The 22506-nt window shown below is 47.7% G+C and overlaps 1 protein-coding gene across 1 annotated transcript in view; it reads right to left on the bottom strand.

Moving 5' to 3' along the window:
* Window positions 1-8793: 8793 nt before the first annotated feature.
* Window positions 8794-22506, bottom strand: part of LOC144783054 (mitogen-activated protein kinase kinase kinase kinase 5-like) — an 834532-nt gene continuing 820819 nt past the window's right edge. The window contains exon 32 of the mRNA XM_078662226.1: window positions 8794-9364. Coding sequence (XP_078518352.1) covers window positions 9292-9364 — 73 coding nt within the window. The 3' untranslated portion in view covers window positions 8794-9291. The remainder of the gene's footprint in view (window positions 9365-22506) is intronic.

The raw sequence follows: 22506 nt of genomic DNA, 5'->3' as shown, positions 1-22506 counted from the left end.
CCGAGAGCAGTAGGCACACTCTGGGATATGCCAGCTGTGACAGGTCACCATCCATGTGGGAATTGCGCTGCTTGTCCTCAGACTGCCAAATCTAGAACCATTGACATTGGAGGCGGGCGACAGTGGGAACAAAGGCGCTTCACCAACTGTAACAGTCTTAACGTCATTTACTTGATAGTCTGCCCTTGTGAATACAAATACGTGGGTATGACGACTAGGAAAGTCAAGACGCGCATTTCCGAACACAGGAGTACCATCCGTTGTCGGAAACAGTCCACCAAAATGACTAACCATTTCTTGGAGGTGGGACATGGCCCTGATGATTTCCGATGGACTATTCTAGAACAACCGTTGATACCCAACCATGTGACAGACATCAGTAAGTTTCTGTTCAAGAAAGAACAAAAATGGGTGTACACTCTCAACTCAGATAAGGAGGGGTTGAACGATGACATCCCGTGGATGTCACTGTGAGATGTATTCCTTTAATACATTGGTGTGCTCGCTAGTCATCTAAACTTGTACATGGGGCCTGGCATTAATTCTGACCAGTCATTAGGCTACGTTTGCCTTTCTCCACACTTCCCTACATCTGACTGTGTAGTCTCATACTCTATCTGACACCGCAGATGGGTATAATCACCCTACTGCAGGCGTCATTATATCTAAAGGTACTCCGCATAGTCGAATTGAACTGGAGCCCCTCTGTCTAACCAACAAGTGTGCACTTGATCAAATATCCCAGTACATCTTTATTTTTGCAGTTCCACCTGCTGGCGCTGCACTGTTGGCCCTACTGCAATTAATAGGTCATTCAGAGCCCAATTACACTGGATGTCATACCAATATTTAGATCTGCCTGTGGGCGCTGCACTGTTGACTTTTGTAACTAACAGTTCATTTAGAGTCCAAATACATTGGATGCCACCACAATATACATGCCTATGTTTCTGGCATTGTATCATTAATAATTACATGAGCATTCATAATTGTTAATATGCATGGGAGCGTCTTTTCTCTCCCTAGGACTACATATCCCACAATCCTCGGGGGTCACGTGATGCTAAGCGACACGCCCAGTTGAGGAAGTGAAATTGCTCTGGCAAGTTCCGCGCGTTACCTCCCTTTACAGCCAGAGGGATGCTGGAAGTACCGACGGACAGGTGAGAGACACGCTCTTCTTGCCTGTCTGTCAGCAATCTTAGAAGCAGGCTGCCATTGTGCGCGCTCGCCACCAGTATGCGCACTGTACAGTGAGTGCTGTTGGTGATTGCCTGTGCAGAGCGCGATTGTTCCTATCGAGCGCTGCTGCCCCTTTGTAAAGTAAGCCTCGCAACGCGGTAAGAAATATATTTTACTGCCATGTTCACGGCGCAACAGATTTCTGCAATTATTATTTGGATTCACACTCTGGGGCGCTGATTAAGAGTTTGCGAGCTCACACGCGAGCGTTGTTGACAAAGCGGCATTACAGTTGTATTCACCCGCGCTTTGTCTACAGATTGTTTTGTACCGCCCGGACTGCAGAGCTGTGTACTAGACGCGTTCGAGTGTAAACGCTAGCATACCTATTGACTGAGACACAGCCTCACAAGCGGGGATTCTTTCCCGGTGTCTCATAGTGGCATTTTTTCAACTACTTTGTAAGACACGCATGATCAATTACAAATTGAGGCGCAGGCGAGCCTTTTGCTTCAATTTGTGATCAGATATGATTGTTCTTTATACAAGCACAATTGACATTGTACACATTTTCAGGCCACCGAGGGTCTGGCCAGTGCCATATGATTAACTGCTGCCATAGCCTAAGTCAGGGCTATTTGGCTTTTTGACCTACCAGAAACACCAGTAAAAGTTGTGATTAAGTGTGAAGTCAGCTGCTCGCTGACGTGTCTCTGTATGTCTCTCTTTTTTCACTAGAGCGGTGCTTCAATTACCTGAGCTGTTTGCCAGGTGAGGTGAGGCAGTACTCTCCTGCGTAATATGGTAAGTGAGAGTCCTACTACATATCATATGAAGGTATTGTGGTTATATGTAGGAACAAAAGTACTACCAAGAGGATTGCATTATAAATTCTCTTCTTAGATAAGGTATACCATGAAAGTGTTTTGGATACCGTAGGTATACTAATTGTATGTTTTTCCTTTGTTTTCGACTATGTTTGCTCTCCACCGGACTTTACAGCTGGGAGAATGATCCTTCACTAATACCCAGGTGATACCTTTTCCTTTCTTTATATTTCTTACACAACACTAGCAGTAGCGACACAGGTCCTGAGGAATGCAGTGGATACCTGTGTGATCCGGAATCCTGCTGAAACATGTCGACCAACCTGTTGGTAGCTATTAGTTGAAACTACCAATTTCGCTCTTTTTAATTCTTAGAAACTCTGAGGTCTGTAATAAATAATTTTTTCCTCAGAGCTATCTAATTTTATATACCACTACCTTGCACTTTTTGCACTTTTTCACACCCCCTCGCACTGCTTTTCAGTAGCCCCCTGCGACCCAGATATATCATCACTGGTCCTTATGCTGTCAGTTTTGACTAAACTAATTTACCATCCTTCATGGTTAGAAGGAACCCACATGATGAAAAGGGCGCCTAGGAAGAGCTACTGATGGGTATTTTTCAAAAACCACGAATGATGTACCCTGTCTAGCGGACTATTGCTACTAGTTCCATCACATAGTCGTCTCTTGTGAATTCCATATCTTCTGACCCTCCACTATTATTTGTATTTTGTCCAGTTACCTCCGGGGAGTGTAGTGCTGAGTGGTCATTAAAAATAATCCCTGAGACCCAAATCTACTCTTATTTGTTTGATACCTCCCAGGTTCCCTCCCGATCCTGATGAAGACCCGCATCTGAGGAATTACTCACCCTACATGCATTTGGGCCGAAACGTTGACGATAATCCACCTTCGGGCTTGCACCCTTTGTACCCCCCTCCCCCAACCTGGGTCACAGAGGAACTCTTGCTGTGACACGGCAGAACAAGGATTAATTGCTATATTTTGAAAGACAGACATGGGGCAGGCCCATTTCATAAGCTAAGGATTTTTTACCTTAGATTGTTACTGTATCAAGGAATCATTGTGTTCCCACTACTTTCTCAGACCCTCTTGGTCCTTTTTTCACACGAGCACTTATTTCATCACTTCTCTTTCACTCTACTTGGTAGTAACCCCCTCAATATATGTTCAATTGTGTTCAGAATATCAATGAGAATATTTGCTTAAACAGATATTAAATTGTTTGTTCAGCGCTATCCATAGCTATGGGTACTGTGTTTTGTGTTTTTTCTAAATGTATTGGGCTATTGTTCTTTCTGTTTTCCATTGCAGGATTTAATCGCATGAATAGAAATACTTGTGTCATTAATTGAATTATTCAATATTTAGTATTAACATCTAGGACCACTTTTGTCTGTACCAATTGATACCCAGGTCCTTGGACTTTTTTCTGGGTCACCCCATTTGTAATAATGGCTTAATTGCTGTGAGACTTCTTTTTTACATCTCCAGTGGAACTTGGCTCCTGCCTTTGCGAGTTGGGTGATGAGCAGTAACATCCTTCAGAAGTTAGGAATGAATAGTCTATAACAATTAGCAAATTGCACGATCCTTTGAGTCTCTTTAATACTGTTCAGCCCAGTCCAAGACATCATTAACCATAAAGGGATGCATATGAATGCCTTTTTCAGAGATAACAAAGCCCAAAAAACTGACCTGGGTCTTCTCAAATTCACATTTCTTTAATTTTCACAGAGTAAATGATTCTTTTGTCCAAACAACACTTCCTTGACGTACCCTTGATTTTCTTCCTCATAATTAGAGAAAATCAAGATGTCATTTGCTAGTTGCTGGAATGAGGTGTGGGAGTTACATAGGCCCCAAGGCATCACCAACTACTCAGAATTGCAATACGCAGGTTTTAAAGGCATTCTTCCACCCATCGCCTTCTCTGATTCACCCCAGACGGTATGCCATGCGCAAATCCCGGCAGATCTGCTCCATTAAGACTGAAATCAAAAGTAAGGTAGGCCATTTACGAACAGTGATTCTGTTGAGTTCACAGTAATCAATATAAGGTATGTAAGTCCCATTCAATGTAGGAATGATAAAGATTGTGCCCCCTGCAAGTGAAGTTGAGTGTCTGATTAGCCCTTTCTCTAGGTTGCTGTCAAGATGTTCCTTAATACTTGAGGTTTGTTGATTGTGAAAGGATAAGTAATTCCTGAGGAATCACTGCCCCAGGAGCAAGAGCAATGGGACAATCAGACTTACTACGGGGTGGCAGGGGGGGTCAGCTTGAGCTTTATTAAAAACATCAGCAAAATCTTGATACACCTCTGGAATGGCAGATAGCAATCAATCCTCCTGTTGCAATGCCATGTTAAGTTTTGTTGTTTCCTCTCACAAAGCACTCTCCCTAGAAGTGTTTGCAGGAGACTTCAAGGATAGGTCTTCCAATAAATAATGAGATTATAGATTCGAAAACCTGATATATCCAGCATGGCGGGAAATGATGGGGCATCAATCAAATCAAGGCTCAACTATTCGACATGCTCTTCAGAAATGACCGTTCAAATGGGTAGAGTGGTTTGTGAGAAATTACCATGGGTTATATGTTCTCCATCTATCCCTTGCATAAAGGCTCAGGAATTCTTGTTATGTATAGCTATTTCTGCCATCTTCAACCATATGCTTCACAGTCAATTAGAGCCAAAAGGGTACATGGCCTATTAGGTGTCGTAACTTCAACTGGAAAATAGTAATGTACACTGGAAGGTGCAAACTCTTTTGGCCCAGAAAGGTTGCCCTTGGATTCCGAGTCAAGGACAAGCCCAGTAGTTTTTCTGCAAGCGGGGACAGCGTCGTACAAAATGCCCATTTAACACAATAGCGCTAGAGTCCCTTTTATGGTGGTAATTCTTCTCTTCTTTTGTTAAGGCTCATTTCACATTCTCTATTTGCTATGGTTCTTTTAATTTCCCCTCTGTTAATGGAGAACTTTTGTTTTTCTCTAGGAGCCTCCTTTCATTCTTCTGATGTTGCTGCTTGGCTAAAATCTAAAGCATTAATTCTATTAATGCTTTAGTCCTAGTGAGTCGGTTTACCACTGGTGACAGAGGGCATCATTTACAAGGCCAGTGCGCCACTTTTTTCGATGCAACAGCGGTGCAGTGTGCCTGCCCATATTTACAAGGCCACGTAAAGTCACCCTGCGTGACTTTTCATGGCCTTGTAAATATGGGCCCCTTTCACGCATTGCTCTGCGTGAAATGGGCATTCCATAGGTGTTGTTTTGGGTGTTCCCATGCAACAACCATTGAACCTGATACATTTCCAGATTTACAAAGTTTTGTAATGCTGGGAATGCGTCAACATCCTATGCCTACCCAGGGGAGGTGTAGGAGTGGTGCAACAAGGAGAAATACCTTTATTTCTCCTCATTTTATTCTTTTTCTTTGTGTGCTACATTCTGCAGCATGCATTGAAAAAGGAAAATGGCAACAATGATTGTATTTGTGCCAGAAAGTGTCCCTCCCTGCACAAAAGCACAGGGCTGCGTCATATTGTTGTTCATACAACACATTCCTGTGCTTTATAAATGTCGTAGCTCGGCACAGCAAAATGGCTTGCAGCGCTCCGTCGTTTTCTGTAAATTAGGCCCTCAATGTCTTTCTATTCATCCCATAATCCATTTTAAAACGCGGCTGCAACTGCCTCCTCGCTCCACCCAGTCTCTGCTTTCAATTGACTGGACTTGCTCACCTGGGAAATGATATTTCGAGTTCCCTGCTTCAACGTGAGCACATTAACATGCACAGACTACGATGTGTGTTTTCTGGAGAAAAACATATAGAAACTTGTTCAATAAAGTCTAAAAAATGTCTTAGTAATTGTCTAGCTCCATTAATTAAGGGTGTGGGCAGGCTACTCCATATTGCCTGGTGTTTTCTGCCTCTGCCATGGTGGAGTTTTCAAACATCCCTTCTAGATGGGTTCAGTACTGGCAGATTAATTCAGCAAGCTCTCCTGTAAGTATTTTCTGAGGGGTGGAAGGGTGGAGTCACCTTCCAGATTCACCCAGAATGGGTAAGTCAGGATACACGGGTAAGGGAAAGTGAGAGAGCAGCACACCACGTCAGTGAGGACACATCACAGGAGAATCCCTCTGCATGCCTGGAGTAGATGGCATAGTAATGAGTGATGTCAGGGTTGGGGCTGAAGGCCATGTAATGACAAGTGATACAATGACAATCGGAGTAAATGGATATCAAATATAAATGCATCGACAGAAAGGAAAAGCAACTGGCACTCTGAGCCCTTCAGAGGAGATAGCGACAAGCAGGGCCGGACTGGGAACCACAACCGGCCCCGACAAAGTGCTCAGCCGGCCCCCCTACCCACTCGGGTGGAGGTGCCGCCGAGCTCTTTGGCGGGGCCGGTTTTCGACCGATTTTGGTACAGGGCCGATTTTGCAGCTATGCTGCAAAACTGACCCTGTAACAAAAACGGCCCCCAGGGGCCCAAAACCGGCCCGACCCGTGCGGCGCACTGGGGATTGCCCGGTGCCGCTATGGCCAGTCCGGTCCTGGCGACAAGGAACCCCAAAGACAACAGAAAACACCAGGAGGCCCAGAAAAAAAACCAGGAGGACAGTCTGGCAAAGCAGCTGTGGTGATAGAACCAATTTGACCAATCATTGGGAGGGGAGGTGTCTATCGGAGGAAAAGAATAAAGGAACCCGGGTGAACACGAACCGGGAAAGTAACAACAAAACACATGAGGAGGAAGCGCAATGCGTAGACAAACTAAGTGAGAGCAGGAGAAATCTAACAAACTGGGTGATGTCAAGCACCCTTGTGCTAGTTCAGTACCCTTATACGGGAACCAAGAGGTGATGTGTCCCCTCGACTGGCCCTGACCTGGAAGTGCCTGTTCATAACCCTCTGTGTTTTTGTGTGAGCGAGTTACCAAGCCCAGGGGCTCCAGATTCTTCAGTCCTTCCCTGTTTTTTGTGTACCTCTCAGACAGAATCAAACAGACTTGCCCTTATGTCTCTTTCCCTGTGTGTCACTCAATGAGATCCTTACACCCTGGGATGGAAGGCATCCAATAGGCAAGTCTGTGTGTATACAATGGAAACAGGTCCGGCTTTAGGGCAGTGAGACTGGTGCGGCTGCACTGGGCCCTGACCTGTGGAGGGGGGCGCCGACCTCAAGAAGGGTGCTGTATTTAGCAATAACTTATGATTGGAGGGATATGGGGCACTTTTGCCCGGTGGTAGTGAGCGAATCCGAGTAGGCGGTCATGGGGCGTTGGGGTGCCAAGAATTATTGTCGCACCGGACGCCACCAGCGCAAAAGCCGGCCCTGAATGGAAACCAGGGTCGACTTTTGGGAGGTGCAGACGCACTGGGTGTTGCACTGGAGGGGGCACTGACCTCAGGGGGGCGGCGCTGTGTTTAGTAATAACAGTACGATTTTAAAGCACCTGCAGGAGAGTTCCTTGTGTCCCCAGCTATCAAGCAGCAATAAAGATGTCATGATAACTGTTGTGATTAATATTACTACTAGAGAGAGAGATGGGTTCTGTCTAGTGGCAGTTTTGACCTGTCAGAAAGTAGCGCAGAGGGTTAATATGCCTGCTGCAAAGAACAGATCTGTATTTTATGTGGACAGCTGAGTGGAATAGTAAAGTCAGCCTTTAACAGCACTTTAAAACACATGAAAAGTATTTGAGAGAGAGGATATGAAGAGGTGAGGGGCACTTTTGCCAGGTGGTAGTGAGGGAATCCAAGCAAGACGTCATATGGAGGGGGGTGCCAAGAAAGACTGTTGCACCGGGTGCCACCAGCACTAAAGCCGGCCCTGATGGAAACATCGGTGTAGGTTCATGGCATACAGTAAAATCAGCAGCGTGGGTCCTTGGAATAGAATTAAATCAGAAGGCCAAGCCCTTGGCTGTAAAATGAAATTAGCAGTGTAGGTTCATTGCCATACAGTGAAATCCAGTAGCGTAACATAAGCCCTCGCAGCCTCTGTGGTGTGGTGGGGCCCGTGTTCCAGGGGCCCCCTCAGCAAACCTGCTAGGTGGTGGGCCAGGAGGGGAGGCCATCTGTGTACTTTGCAGGGGGGGGCCTCAAGTTTTGTTATGCACCTGGTGAAATCAGCAGTATAGGTCCTTGCTATAAAGTGAAAGCAGTGGTAGTAGTGAAGACCTGTGACTATACATGGGTAAAGGAAGGTGAGAAATGGCATCAGCAGAGTGGATACCTAAAATGGAATGGGATCAGCAGCACAGGCTTATGGGTATACAGAAAATTCAGCCCGGTAGGTCATTGGACATACAGTGGAAATAGCAGTATAGAACCTTGGAATGGAATAAAATCAGCAGGGGTCCCTGGCATACAGTGTAATCAATAATATAGGTCTGTGGGCATTTCGTGGATTAAGCAGGTTAGGTCCCTGGGTATGCAGTGGAGACACCAGTATAGATCCCTAGATATTCCAAAGAATAACTATTGTAGGTCTCTGAGCATACAGTGAAATCTGCAGTGTAGGCCCATGTATATTAAATGGAATAAGCAGGGTGGGTCCCTTGGCATTCGGCCGAATAATCAATGTAGGACGCAGGATAAACACAGTGGAATTAGCGGTGTAGGTTCCTGAGCATATATTGGAATCAGCAATGTCGTTTGCTAGAAATATGATGATTCAGCAGGTTTGTCCGCTCATGGTGGAATTAGCGAAAACACGGTTGGATATGTTATTTTTAAATATTTTTTTAATTTATTTTTATTCGTTTTTAAATTTATTTTATAATTTGGTTAAGCCCCAACCAGGTAGCCTATCAGCCAGAATCAGCAAGTCAGGTACCAGATAAGGTAAGATCCTGGGTTTGTGACAAAATAAGGAGAGAGCTTCCACGGGCATGTAATAAAATCAAAAGGGCGGGTACAGCGTACATGGTTAAGTCAGCTTGGCAAGCCCATTACAGCGTGCCTGTGGTTATGTGGCAAAATCAGCATGGCATGTCCTTCTGTATGTGGAGAAATCAGAACGGCAGGTCCAGGGTACATAGTTGAATCAACAGAGAAAGTTCATGAGTATGTGGCAAAATCAACAAAGTGTGTCCTTGGGTATGTGGCGAAATCAGCGAGGAAGGTTCCTGGAAACGCAGCACAATGACCAGGACACGACTTAGATGGATGGATCATCACGACAGGTCCTCGGTATGTAAAGACATCAGTGAGGATAGTCCTTGGACAGAAAAACTCTCATTCTTGGATATACAGGTTACTGGATGAGGTGATGTCATCAACTGGTCTTGTCTCCAAGACTACTGGCTTACTGTAGTGAAAACAGAAAAGAAGAGAATGAGAGAAGGAAAGAGTGGGGCTGGCATCAGAGGGAAAGAGAGTGAGTGTGAAAAGGGGAAGGAGGAGGAAAGAGACAGAGTGAGTGCAAAGTTAATCAGTACAATTCTTCACCCCCTTTCCTACACATTCTGTGGCTAGATGTTTTATGGAATGGATGGCCATAGAGCCAGTGTACCGTCACATAAATGTGACTGGGCACAAGCATGGACTGTCCATACCCAAGCTCAAAGCCCAACCTACTTTCTTGGTATCCCTGCATCATCTCCTGTTTTGTCTATTTAGCACAATCATACACATAAGTAGGCATAAATGGGAGGGTCGTATGAAGGCTGGAGAGACTGAACAGCTAAGAAAACAGAAGTTCCTGCAATGACTCTTTTTAGTCTTGGGCCCAGAGTCACTAATTTTTCATGCAAAGCAGCGCTTCACCTAAATTTGCTGCTCCGCGTTGCAAAAGAGGGAAAACACAGCGCAGTACCATATCTACAAAGATTATCCTGCTGGTGTCCTCCCCTGTGCTGAAGTTCAAACAAGATTGCCTTGCACGATGCACAGCAAAGCACCTTGATGCAGAGGCGAGTGTACGCTGTCTAGCATAGGGTCTGTACTGGTGGCATAGACTTCCATTACAAAAGTCCTATGCCTAGACAAACTCAGAAGGAACCCATGCACTGGATGTCTGCAGAGTACTGCAGAAGCTTGGTTTATTTATCTTTGTACATGGGGCTTTGTGTCAAAAGGTTTGAGTATTTGCACAGATCTGCAACGGTAACGCCACCTTGATGCAAAGTGGCGTAAAGTGTTTTTTTGCGCTGTGAAAAGTACAGCTTTCCAGTGCAAAATACCGTTTGCACTAGATATGATGTAGCACGTGCTGGCTTGTGTGGTGCAAGAAGAGATCAAAGCCACCGGAAGACGGAAAACAAGATACTGAATGATCTATATTCAGAATGTATGTGCTTAAAAAAAACATGACCACTGTGTTAAAGAATTGATTGCCACATGCAACTTCATGTATATTGTCTGGATGTCTGGGTTAGATGTATGCACGAGGATAGGTGCGGTGAACGATGTGCAGGATATGATGTGAATCTTTTATTTCAAAGACAGAGTCATTGCACTTGTAGATAAATTCAGGATGTAACTAAATGTCAGTCTTTCTATGTTATTAAACTTTGTTAGTTGTCTATAAAAAAGATGACTTGACAGTACTCCAGACGTACATTGTTGTGGGCCCTTTTTATGTAGATAGGTTACTACATTAAACGTTTTGAGTTGACTGATGTTTGGCACATTAGTAACTGGTAATACGTATTTTCCCTGTACAGCTTACATATACCTGTCTAGGCATTAAGGGGCATATTATCAAAGGCCTTATCGCCGCTTTAGCGGGAATTTTTCCCGCTAAAGCGACGATAATTTTATCGCCCTATTACCTAGCTGTCGCTAACACCAGTTAGCGACATCTAGTAGGAGATAGCGATCATCTTGGGGCCCACTTTGCATGTCAGCGATATATATCGCTAATGACATGCAAAGTGGGCGTGCCAAGATGTTAGTGACTGTAAACAGTCGCTAACATCGCTATCTCCTATTACCTACAAAGGCGTACTTTTGGAAATATTCGCGCTAAGCGCGAATATCTCCAAAAGTTAACGCCTGCCCAGAGCAGTTCTTAGCCATGTTATCCAATGGAAGGTGGATAACATGGCTAAGAGCATTAGCTCGGTAATGCATGAATATCGCTGACTTTTCAGCGATATTCATGCATTACGGACGATTTTTATCACTTTTGAGATAAACCTTGATAATAGCAAGGTTTATCTGCGATAAAAATCGGCGGAGCTCGGCGATATTATTATTCCTGCTAACCGTGTTAAGCGATAAATATCGCTTAATCTTGGTAATATGCCCCTTAGATAGGTAATCTATTGTCCACATAAAACTCATTTATTCCACACAAAGAGAGCCTGAAGAAGTGGGCTCGGAGTTCAGCTTTGTATATTGGGTTTGTCTGCTCAGAGTCAGACAGGAATCCTTTTACCTGACTTCCGTTACTCTTTCGGCATACAGAATTCATTATGCACCTCTGATGGTTCACACAATATAATCTCTTGTGTCAATGGGTAGATGTATTGCCTAGCAGTAGGAAATCTAAGGCAAGATGCCACTTGAAAAACCAATGGGCACATTTACAATAAAATTTTGGAGCACGGTGCTGCATCAAATTTGGCAGCGCCGTGCTCCGACATTTTGAAAACGCAGGGATGTGCTGCATTCACAAGAATACGGCGCACCCCTCTGTTTCCCTTAGCACTGGTGCAAAAAAAACTGCCTAGCACAAGCACAGGCACCCTGCCGCCATGTTGCAAGTGTGCCTGTGTTGAAGGGGTGAGTGTTTATGTGCAAGAAGGGTGATGACAGCTGATTAGCCAGAAACCGGACGAAGTAGGCTTGTTTCCGGTACAGGGAGGACATGGCTTGGCAATTCGGGCTGGACTGTTCCCATGAGGCACAGGGTCAGACTGATTTGCATATGGCCATGTCTGAACTGGGGTGGCGGAGTGAGCTAAAGAATGATGATGGATTAAACCCATATCGGTTGACTGGGGGTGAGTGCTTGCAATGTGCAACACTCCGTCCATCATCCCCTTTGGTTTTGCTTTGTTCGCCCTAAGTTGGCAGGGTACGCCCAGACGGGGGTCCCTTGCTCAATTTGCCACTGGATTCGCTGATGACGGCTGATTAGCCAGAAACCGGTCCCAGGATTCTTGTTTCTGGTCCAGGGAGGACATGGCTCGGCAATTCGGGCTGGACTGTTCCCATGAGGCACAGGGTCAGACTGATTTGCATATGGCCATGTCTGAACTGGGGTGGCGTAGCGAGCTAAAGAAGGATGATGGATTAAACCCAGATCGGTTGACTGGGGTGAGTGCTTGCAATGTTCAACACTCCGTCCATAATCTCCTTTGGTTTTGCTATGTGCAAGAAGGGACACCTTCCTGCACATAAACAATCAATAATGGCGATTTGCCCCTTCTTTGTGTGGAATGGAATACAGCATACATGGAAAGAACAAAAAAACAAAGAGAAAATATTTCTCCTCATTTGGCCATTCTAATACCTGGTATTCCATGGCGTTCATTTTTGGCCTTACCTCAGCCTTAAAAATCTGGGGCAGCGTCAAAAAGCAATGGGTGTAGCGGTGGAATCCCCAGAGCAACACCCATTGCACGCCCCTTTGCCACAGAGGATTGCAGCAGAAAGGGGCATATTTACATGGTGATGTTAAGCCACGTTAAGTGTCTTAGCGCCACCTTGTAAATATGAAAAACAGTGATGCACCATGAAGTGTCAGTGGTGGTGAGGGCTTGTAAATATGCCCCAAAATCTTGGTCAGACTTCAATTTCCTACTTTCCTTTATTTGAGAGGCTAGATTGAGAATTGTAGAGGATGATACCGTTGGATCTTGATGTCGTCCTAATCTAAGATTAGAATGTCCCAGAATTAGATTGAAAGAGTTAAACTGCATTAAGGATAGGGCACCTTAGACCTAGTTGTTTCACACACAGAAGAAAATAATCCTCTTGTTGCCGCATCTTAAACACGTGGAACAATTTTCCTTCTCTTTAGGTTTTAAAATCCCGAGTTTGATGACACAACAATGTTATTTCATCTGTTGCGTTTAGTATATGTGCCCTGACTCTTCTACACAGTTGCTGTCCTTATGTTGTGGCAATGCATGCTCAGGCCACCTCAAAGAAGGGCTATAACACAGTAATATGGAAGTGCTGATAGGAGGAACTTGCCTCCTAAGGTTGTCATTCTCTTGGCGATAAGAAATATTGCTGGGAGAATTCACCCTAATTAGAGGGATTGTCAGTGTGCTGGGGAAAGATGACCTTTTGCCTCAATCAAGAGGTTACATGAGTTCCCTACAAGCTAAATTTGGGAGCTGCATTCACCAGAAGATTGCTGTTTCTTCATTACTAGTTGATGCTATACAACTTTGTACATTACTCATACACATGTCTTGCAGAGAGAATCCTAATGCATGCCATTCTATGTCAGTAAGTAAACTGCAGTGCCAGAATATCAAAGGCCATAATATTTCTTTATTTCACTGCAAAACAACTCCATTTAGAGTTTGACAATTATAGGTGCTTCCTTCACAGCACAGAGTTCCCTGACAGGTAGACAATCTCCCACCAGGGTGGGAGAGTCCAAGGGGCATATTTACAAGGGGGTTATCTCTTCTTTTTTGGCATGTTAGCACCCTTTATCCCAACGCCTCCCTTTGCATCTCCAATGAGATGCAAAGTGGGCGTTACTGGGCGTACCCCGGATGGACTACCTTGCAAATATCGCTGATGTTTACATCACGATATTTACAAGGCAGCCCACATGATTTTAGTACACGTTAGATTTTGGCGAAAACAGTAGTTTTTGCCAAAATCTAAAGTCTGCTAAAATCCTGATTTAGCCATCCCCAACATAGGGGATGGATTATGCTGATACGACCCTGTGGGTTTTGCAGGGAACATCGCTGGAAAACCAGCAATGTTCCCTGCAAAAGTGCGATAACCTCGCTATCTCTGGAATTTTTATCACCCTGGAGAACCGCGTTGTTAATAACGCGCTACCAGGGCGATAAATTCCAGAGGTAGCCTGCGATAATATAATTATCGCTAAGCACGGCCAGCGATAATTATCACTGGCCGTGCTTAGCGATAATTATATTAATGATGATATGCCCCTAGGCCTTTGTCCTTCTGGAGTGGTCTGTCAGCCAGGCTCTAAATTACCCCCTAGATCGCAGTAGGCACCACCAGAACTGCACTTTTAGAGATGTTCTGGTGGTGCTATGCCCTTCTCCATATTGACAAAGAGGCATTAAGCCCCTTTTTGTGGCGTAACGCCGCCTTGTAAATACAGCCCCTTTACACGCATCACTTTGTGTGAAAGGGGCGTGCAATGGGTGTTGCTGTGGGCGTTCCACTGCAAGCGGGAGGTTTCCCCAGATGGCTGAGGAGGCGACAGCAGGGGCAGTGGCCCAACTGCAAGGGGTAGGAGGAGACGACTCCGGTCGCCGTGTGCGGTGGGTGGGGCCTCCTCTGTGAAGTAGGGGTTGGTGCGGAGACTGCCTGGTGGAAGGGGAAGGCTGCTGCAATGCCTGTACACATCTGACGCACCCAGGGGGACCCAGCAACAGTGGCCGGAGACGAAGAGGACGTGGCCCCCCAGTGACCGGGGCCACTGTGGCAGAAGCTCCAGCGATCCGCTGGGGTGGAGGTGGAGGGGGGAGTGGCACCGTGCAGGAAGAGAGGATGGGACACTGCCTGTAACCACCTGAGATTAGCGGGGAGACCTTGCTCTGCTGCCCCTCCATAGAAGACAACGCAACCAGACCACCTACGCCCCTCAGTAAGAAACTTGGTTTTGCGACGAGGATCAAGAGGCGGGCGCAGTGCTTGTAGCCTTTAGACCAGATTTGGATTGCGGTGCGTCATGTCCTCGTCCCGGGGGCGCAAAGACAGAACCCTTAAAGACTTATTTGCCAAGGCGCAGGCTGATCAGCGCACTAGTGATATGGCAACCGAGACGGGGTACACCGCGCCCACGGTGGCGACGGTGGGGAACCGATCACCAAGGCCTTTATGGAGTCCCTGTTCGTTGCACTGAGGGAAGACATACAAACCCTCAAGCGAGAACTCACAGCAGAAATCAAAGACGTACGCAGAGATATGGATGGCATCGGGGAGAGGGTCGCCGAGCTGGAGGAGAAGAGCGATGGGAGAGACACGGAGATGGCTGCCCTGCAACAGGAAGTCCTCAGAATCCACGACCAACAGGTTGATCTCCAGTTGCATCTCGAGGATCTAGAGAACCGCTCCCGCCGGCACAATATCCAGATACGAGGCTTAAAGACGGGCGAGGAGTTGGGCGATCTCTTCAAATACACCAAGGATCTGTTCAACCATATCCTGGGACGACCGATGGATGCTGACTTACGCCTGGATAGAGCACACAGTGTGGGCCCACCGCGGGCTGTGACAGCCCCACCGTCGGACATCCTGGTTTGTGTGCAGGACTTCAGAAACAAAGAAGACATCCTGCAAAAGGCGCGACATATGCACTCCCTTTCGTTTCGTGGTCAGACCCCTGCTCTCTATCAGGATCTAGCGGCGCTCACGTTACAGAAGAGACGTACTTTTAAACCTATTACGGCGTTCCTCAGGCATCACAACATTTCATACTGCTGGGGTCACCCATTCCGACTGGTGTTTCGCAAGGATGGAAAATTGTTCCAGTTGCGCTCCCTGACAGAGGCATGCCATCTGCTTGCCGTGGAATCCCCCTCGGAGGACAGTGGAGACGACAGGACTAAACAGGCTGCGGATGATGACAAGCCCCGGTGGCGCCAGTAAGGCATCCACTCCCTTACAGACACTGGCCACGACAGTTGAGATAGGGGAGGCCTCCCTGTCGGATCATGCACCGGTCATTGCCACCTTCACACTTCCCCCATGCGGCAGACCCCCAGGATATGGCGGCTCTGCGACACTCTCCTGCAACGAGGCGCAGTAGTTGAGCAGATACAGCACGCCATAAAAGACTATATCACACACAATGCAAATGCCAACACTTCACTTTCCACGCAGTGAATGGCACTCAAGGCAGTCATTTGAGGGGATATAGTGGCCATCTCGGTGGCGGAAAACACAGAGCACAGGCATAAGAGAGACAAACTTTTCCAGAAAATTAAGGAGTTAGAACAAATACATCAACGCACAGGAGCACCCCACATCTGGCACAAGCTCAAAGCCATGAGACAACAGCTGGCTGCTCTAGACCAGGACATGGCGGAGTACGCAGCCCTCCGGCTACGGCACACTTATTATGTTGGGGGAGATAGATGCGACCGCCTATTCATCCAGAAACTGAGAGAGACCCGCCAAAAGCAGGGGTCCAGGAGATTCAGCGGAAGGATGGCCGGCAAGTCTCCACAGACGCGGAGATTGCTGAGGCATTCCGGGACTTCTATGCCCATCTTCATTCTAGCTCTTCCCTCTCCCCGCAGATGGCGCAAACTATTTTGCCCTTGACGGCCTTTCCGCGCTGACGAAGGCTCAGGCAGAACACCTTGACCGAGACATAGGGATAGAGGAGGTCATTGTGGCTATTGCGCGGCTCAAACCCGCCAAAGCCCCAGGACATGATGGCTTCCCCGCGATATTTTACAAAACGTTCTGTTCGTCGCTGGCCCGGTTCTAACTAAATTGTTCAATTTGTTCGCACAGTCAGGGGTGATCCCATCAGAAATGCTTGAGGCCTCTATAGTGGTCATCCCGAAACCGGGAAAGGACAAGCCGGTATGTGGGGCATATCGCTCCATCTCCCTTCTCAACGTTGACCTCAAGTTATATACAGGGATTCTGGCGACCTGCCTCTCGCTCTATATGCTCGAGCTCATTGATCCAGACCAGGCAGGATTTATTTCTCAATGGCAGACAAGCAACAACACAAAACAGGTTTTACACCTCATTGAAAAAGCCTCTCGGTCACCTGGGGAATATATGATGCTTACCATCTACGCGGAAAAGGCCTTCAATCGGGTTCACTGGCCCTATCTAGAGCAGGTGCTTGCCCGGGTGGGGATGGGGGAGAGACTCCAGACACTTGTCCTCAATTGCTATAAATTCCCTTCGGCCTCAGTGCGGGTCAACAGCCACACATCATTCCGTTTTCCAATAGAGCGGGGAATGCGTCAGGGATGCCCCTACTCGCCGCTCTTCTTTGCCCTCTATATGGAGCCGCTGACCCACCGTCTCCCCACTCATCCCGGGATTGCGGGTATTTGGTTCGGCGGGTACACCCATACGGTCAGCCTGTATGCCGACAATGTCCTGATATCTCTGTCAGCCCCCCTCCTCACGCTGCCACCTTGCTTAGCCGAGCTGGACTCGTTTGCGTTGGCCTCGGGTTTCAGGGTGAACATGGACAAATCGGTTGCTCTAGATCTTTCCCTCATGCCCTCCACCTGTACATTGCTTCAGGCTCGCTATCCCATACAATGGGCAGTGGACGCGATCCTGTACCAGGCGGCACAGCTACGGCACTTAGTTGAGTGGAGCCGGCTGGAGTCCGAGAAGCATTGGCTCTTCCAGGATCAGGCAAACGTGGCCAAATCATTGCAGGGTATACCCTTCCTACGGAGGGAACATAGGCCACCTAATCTCTATGTGTCCCACACCACCCGGGTCCTGCTGACCACATGGGATCAGACTCATCTTAAACACAATCTCACCTCCTTTCCCTCGCCGCTGACCCCGCTGTTAGAGAATCCGGACTTCCAGCCGGGTTTGGACGCAACTATAGCCGCCCGATGGAGATCAAACGGCTGCCGCTCGGTGGGACAGCTTTTTGATCTGGATGGAATTATTCCGTTCTTCCAACTCAAATCTGATTACGGAATTCCCGAGCCGGAGAGACTCTGATACTGCCAGATGCGACACTGGGTCTTCCACTCCCAGATGAAGCCCTATGTTAGCAGGTTCCTGACGGCATACGAAAAATGGCTCATTACCCGTACCTCTGACAAGAAGCTTACCTCAGAGCTTTATAAAATGCTGTTAGCTCGGAACACACACACGCACAGTGCCAGGTGCATGAGGTGGGAAAGGGACCTAGGGAGAACACTCACTCACAAGGAATGGGAAGGGATATATTATAGAGCTCGTCACTCAGCATACCATACAGGACTTACAGAAACCTTCACCAAACTTGTCTCCTATTGGTACTATACTCTCGAGAGGCTACACTCTAAGGATCCTTCTCAGGAGGCCACATGTTGGAGGGGGTGTGGGGAAGTCGGCACTTTGGTGCATCTGCTCTGGGACTGTGCACACATACAGGGATATTGGAGCCAAATCTTGGACGAAATAGACACACACCTAGACACACAAATACCGCGCTTCCCAGTATATGTCCTTCTGGGTCTCCCTAATCCGTTGACATATCCACTTAAATCACGCCAGGCCGGCTGATGGCGATAGCGCTGGGTTCAGCAGTACAAAACGTCTTAGCACATTGGCGCTCCGCCCAGCTCCCTACCTTCACTGGCTGGCTGCACCGACTGTGGTTCGTCCTTGGGATGGAGAAGTTAACACTGATGATGGCGGGGAACGGTTCCTCGTTTGCTGAGTTATGGCACCCATTTTTGTCCCTTCTTTCCTCAGAGTTCAGGGAAGTCACCTGTCCTAGGTACCTCCGTTTGTTGCGGTTATCTGATACTCAGGGAGATGGGGAGTGAGGCCCAACCTGTGAATTCGAGAATCGAACGCTGATCTCCTTCCCCTTTTCCTTTTTTTTCAGTTGGTGGAGGGGAATGTTCCGTTTCTTTTCTTACGTTAGGTATTTTCTACAGTTAGCTACTCCTGTTTGTGGAGCTGCTCAAGATGACTACGTTTTAGCTTGACACTGTGGAATGTTTTGTTTGATGATAAAACTCAATAAAAGATTTAAACCATGAATATGCTGTGGCACTTTGCGCCACCAGAACATCAAAAAAGTGAAGTTCCGGCAGTGCAAAAGTGAGGGTAGGGTCACATAAATGATGCCGGAAAAGTCTTCAGAGATCATTGAGAGAAGAGGAGAAGACATCTCCCCGATTGGTTTCAGACTGTGGACCACCATTTGGCTCTGCAGTCAGAAAACCTTTGCAGAGCTTCCAACCACCACTGGAATAATGACTTCAATCAATCAATCAATCACAGAAATTTGTATAGCGCGCTACTCACCCGTAAGGGTCTCAAGGCGCTGAGGGGTGGGGGAGTTGCTACTGCTCGAACAGCCAGGTCTTGAGTTGTTTCCTGAAGGAGAGGTGATCCTGGGTCAGCCGTAGGTGAGTGGGGAGGGAGTTCCATGTCTTGGCTACCAGGTAGGAGAAGGATCTTCCTCCGACGGTGGATTTCCGAATTCTTGGGACGGAGGCGAGGGCGAGGCTGGCGGATCGGAGCTGGCGGGTGGGTGTGTAGAAGGTGAGGCGGCTGTTGAGGTACTTCGGGCCCATGTCGTGGAGAGCCTTGTGTGCGTGGGTGAGGAGTCTGAACGTGATCCTCTTGTTGACGGGGAGCCAGTGCAGGTCTTTCAGGTGGGCAGAGATGTGGCTGCGGCACGGGATGTCCAGGATGCGTCGTGCTGAGGCGTTCTGGATGCGCTGGAGTCTTTTCTGGAGTTTGGCTGTGGTTCCAGCATAGAGGGTGTTCCCGTAGTCCAGACAGCTGGTGACGAGGGCCTGGGTGACCGTCTTCCTGGTTTCGGTGGGGATCCATCGGAAGATCTTTCGGAGCATGCGCAGGGTGTTGAAGCAGGATGAAGAGACTGCGTTCACTTGTTTGGTCATCGTGAGGGAGGAGTCCAGGATGACGCCCAGGTTGCGTGCGTGGTCCGTTGGTTCGGGTGTGCTGCCCAGGGCAGGGGGCCACCAGGAGTCGTCCCAGGCGGAGGGGTTGGTCCGAGGATGAGAACTTCCATCTTGTCTGAGTTCAGTTTCAGACGGCTGATCTTCATCCAATCCGCGACGTCTGTCATTCCTTCCTGGAGGTTGGCTTTTGCGGTGGCGGAGTTGTTGGTGAGGGAGAGGATCAGCTGGGTGTCGTCGGCGTAGGAGATGATGTTGAGTTTGTGTTGGTGGGTGATGGCTGCGAGGGGGCTCATGTAGATGTTGAAGAGGGTGGGGCTGAGTGAGGATCCTTGCGGGACGCCGCAGATGACTTCGGTGGCCGCGGAACAGAACGGGGGGAGGCGGACTCTCTGGGTCCTTCCGGCGAGGAACGAGATGATCCACTCTAGGGCCGCTCCTTGGATTCCTGTGTTGCCGAGGCGCTGTATCAGGGTGCGGTTGCAGACGGTGTCGAAGGCTGCTGAGAGGTCCAGGAGGATGAGGGCAGCCGTTTCCCCGTTGTCGAGCAGGGACCTGATGTCGTCGGTGGCTGCGATGAGGGCGGTCTCGGTGCTGTGGTTTGCTCGGAAGCCGGACTGTGTGGGGTCAAGGGATCCGTTGGTTTCGAGGAAGGCGGAGAGTTGTCTGTTGGACAACTCCGCCCCCTCCCCTGTGGAAAGGGGAGGGGGCGGAGGTTCTTCAGGTCCGTGGGGTCCGCAGTGGGTTTCTTGAGGAGCGCGCTCAGCTCGGCATGTTTCCAGCTCTCCGGGAAGGTGGCGGATGCGAAGGAGCTGTTGATGATGTTCCGGAGTTGGGGTGCGATGATGGAGTCGGCTTTGTTGAAGATGTGGTGTGGGCAGGGGTCGGTGGGGGAGACTTAAACATGTCGATTTGTCCACTCTGTCTAGGGCAAGGCTTCTGATGGTATTTTTTCCTTTTTATGACTACCATGAAAGGCATGGTGGTCACAAAGAAGAATCAGGAGTCAATGACAACCACATGCTGGGTGAAGACTCCAAGTACACCGGGGACATTCTCTCTTTTTGTTTTGTAGAAATATATCTCCCACTTTGGGGGAGGGGGGTATTTTCATAAAATATATAGGGCCAGATGTACAACCATTGATGTTTGCGACTCGCAAATTGCATTAAATTGCGAGTTGCAATTTGTGAGTCGCATACATCAATGTACAACTGTGTCAGAGACACTGTTTGCGATTCCCAATGGGGTCTCAAAATGCAAGCCTCATCAATATTTATGAACAGCTGGCACTCCCAGGGATGGTGGCCTGCTGGGGTCAGCAGACCACCATGTCTGGGATTGCTTTATCAATAAAGCAGTTTAAAAAAAAAATGCAGCTCATTTCCATAAAGAAAAATGGGATGCATTTAAAAAAAATAAAAATGAAACGTTTTCGTTTCATTTTTTAAGAGCAGGTTGTGGTCCCTGAGACACCAGCCTGCCCCTAAAAAATATTTTCCCCGGCATTTGCATAGGGGAAGGGGTCCCCTGCTTCCCTGAAGAGGATGGATAATTGCGAGTGTTTTGCGACAGCAATTGCAGTCGCAAAACAATCTTACATAGGGTAGCGCAATTAGGAAGGGAAGCCCTTGGAACGCCCCTTCCTAATAGTGAGTCGCAAATCCTATTTAGCGAGTCGCCAATAAATTGCGACTTGCTAAATATGGTTTATATATGGCCCTTTAGGTTTTTACATGCGCAAACGGGTGGCAAACCCGTTTGCGCATGCAAAAACGAGTCGTATATATCTGGCCCATATTTTTTAAAAACACTGCTTCATTCTGCAAGTGGCATATAGGGCCCATGCCATTTTCTATCCAGTAAAATAGGCAACTGTACCCTTTCTTTGATAGGGTATCCTTCTGCTTTTAAAGTCGTAGGTCCAGCATGGCCATGCAATTGAGCAAATAGAATCCCTTTTCTGGGTGATAGGCATTCACCTGTGTCTGATTGGGGCCCAGGGATATGACAGGTGCTACGGAAAGGGAGGCTAATGCCCCTATACCACCAGACAGACAGATGGTGAATTTGTGCTCTAAATGCTTAATCTGGGGAGGAAAAGTCCCTAGTGAACAGCTGTTTGGAGAACGTGACTCCCAAGGACAGACCAGGAGCCATGCCCCTGGACTGATGAAGAGAATTTTGTACAGTCGGGACTAGGATCCTGGATGGCTCCATGTCCTCAGTTTCCTGCGACTATTATTTGGCCACCTCAATGAAATGCCAAGACCCACGGGGGTTGAGCTGTCCAGGAGACAAACAACTCAGAATCACAGCTGTTCTGAAGGTTCCTCTGGGGGTTCCAACTAAGAAGGGATGCCCACAAATATCATATCTGACTCATCCTTCTTAAAGCGTGGTATACCATAGAGAGCAGAAGGGGAAAGTATGGAGTCATCTACAGCAGGCTAATGGTAAACGGCATCGACTGTAGTTATGGAGACCAGCCCGATGACAACATTTCCCTGAGAGCGCACTAGGGAGACACGGAGCTTAACTTCCCTTTGGCTTCTTAACAACAAATTTCTCAAACTCCTTAGGGATGTCAAGTCTAAAGATGGCTTTCCAGATGAGAAACTGATTCCACGAAGCCCTTCCCAAGAGAAAGGGGCATACACTGAAACTGTGAATGAAGTGCCTGCCTGTA

This window comes from Lissotriton helveticus, chromosome 9 (genome assembly GCF_964261635.1).
Source record: "Lissotriton helveticus chromosome 9, aLisHel1.1, whole genome shotgun sequence".
Lineage (NCBI taxonomy): Eukaryota > Metazoa > Chordata > Amphibia > Caudata > Salamandridae > Lissotriton > Lissotriton helveticus.
Note: the sequence above shows the minus strand (reverse complement) of the source record. Positions and strands in the feature narration are given on the sequence as shown.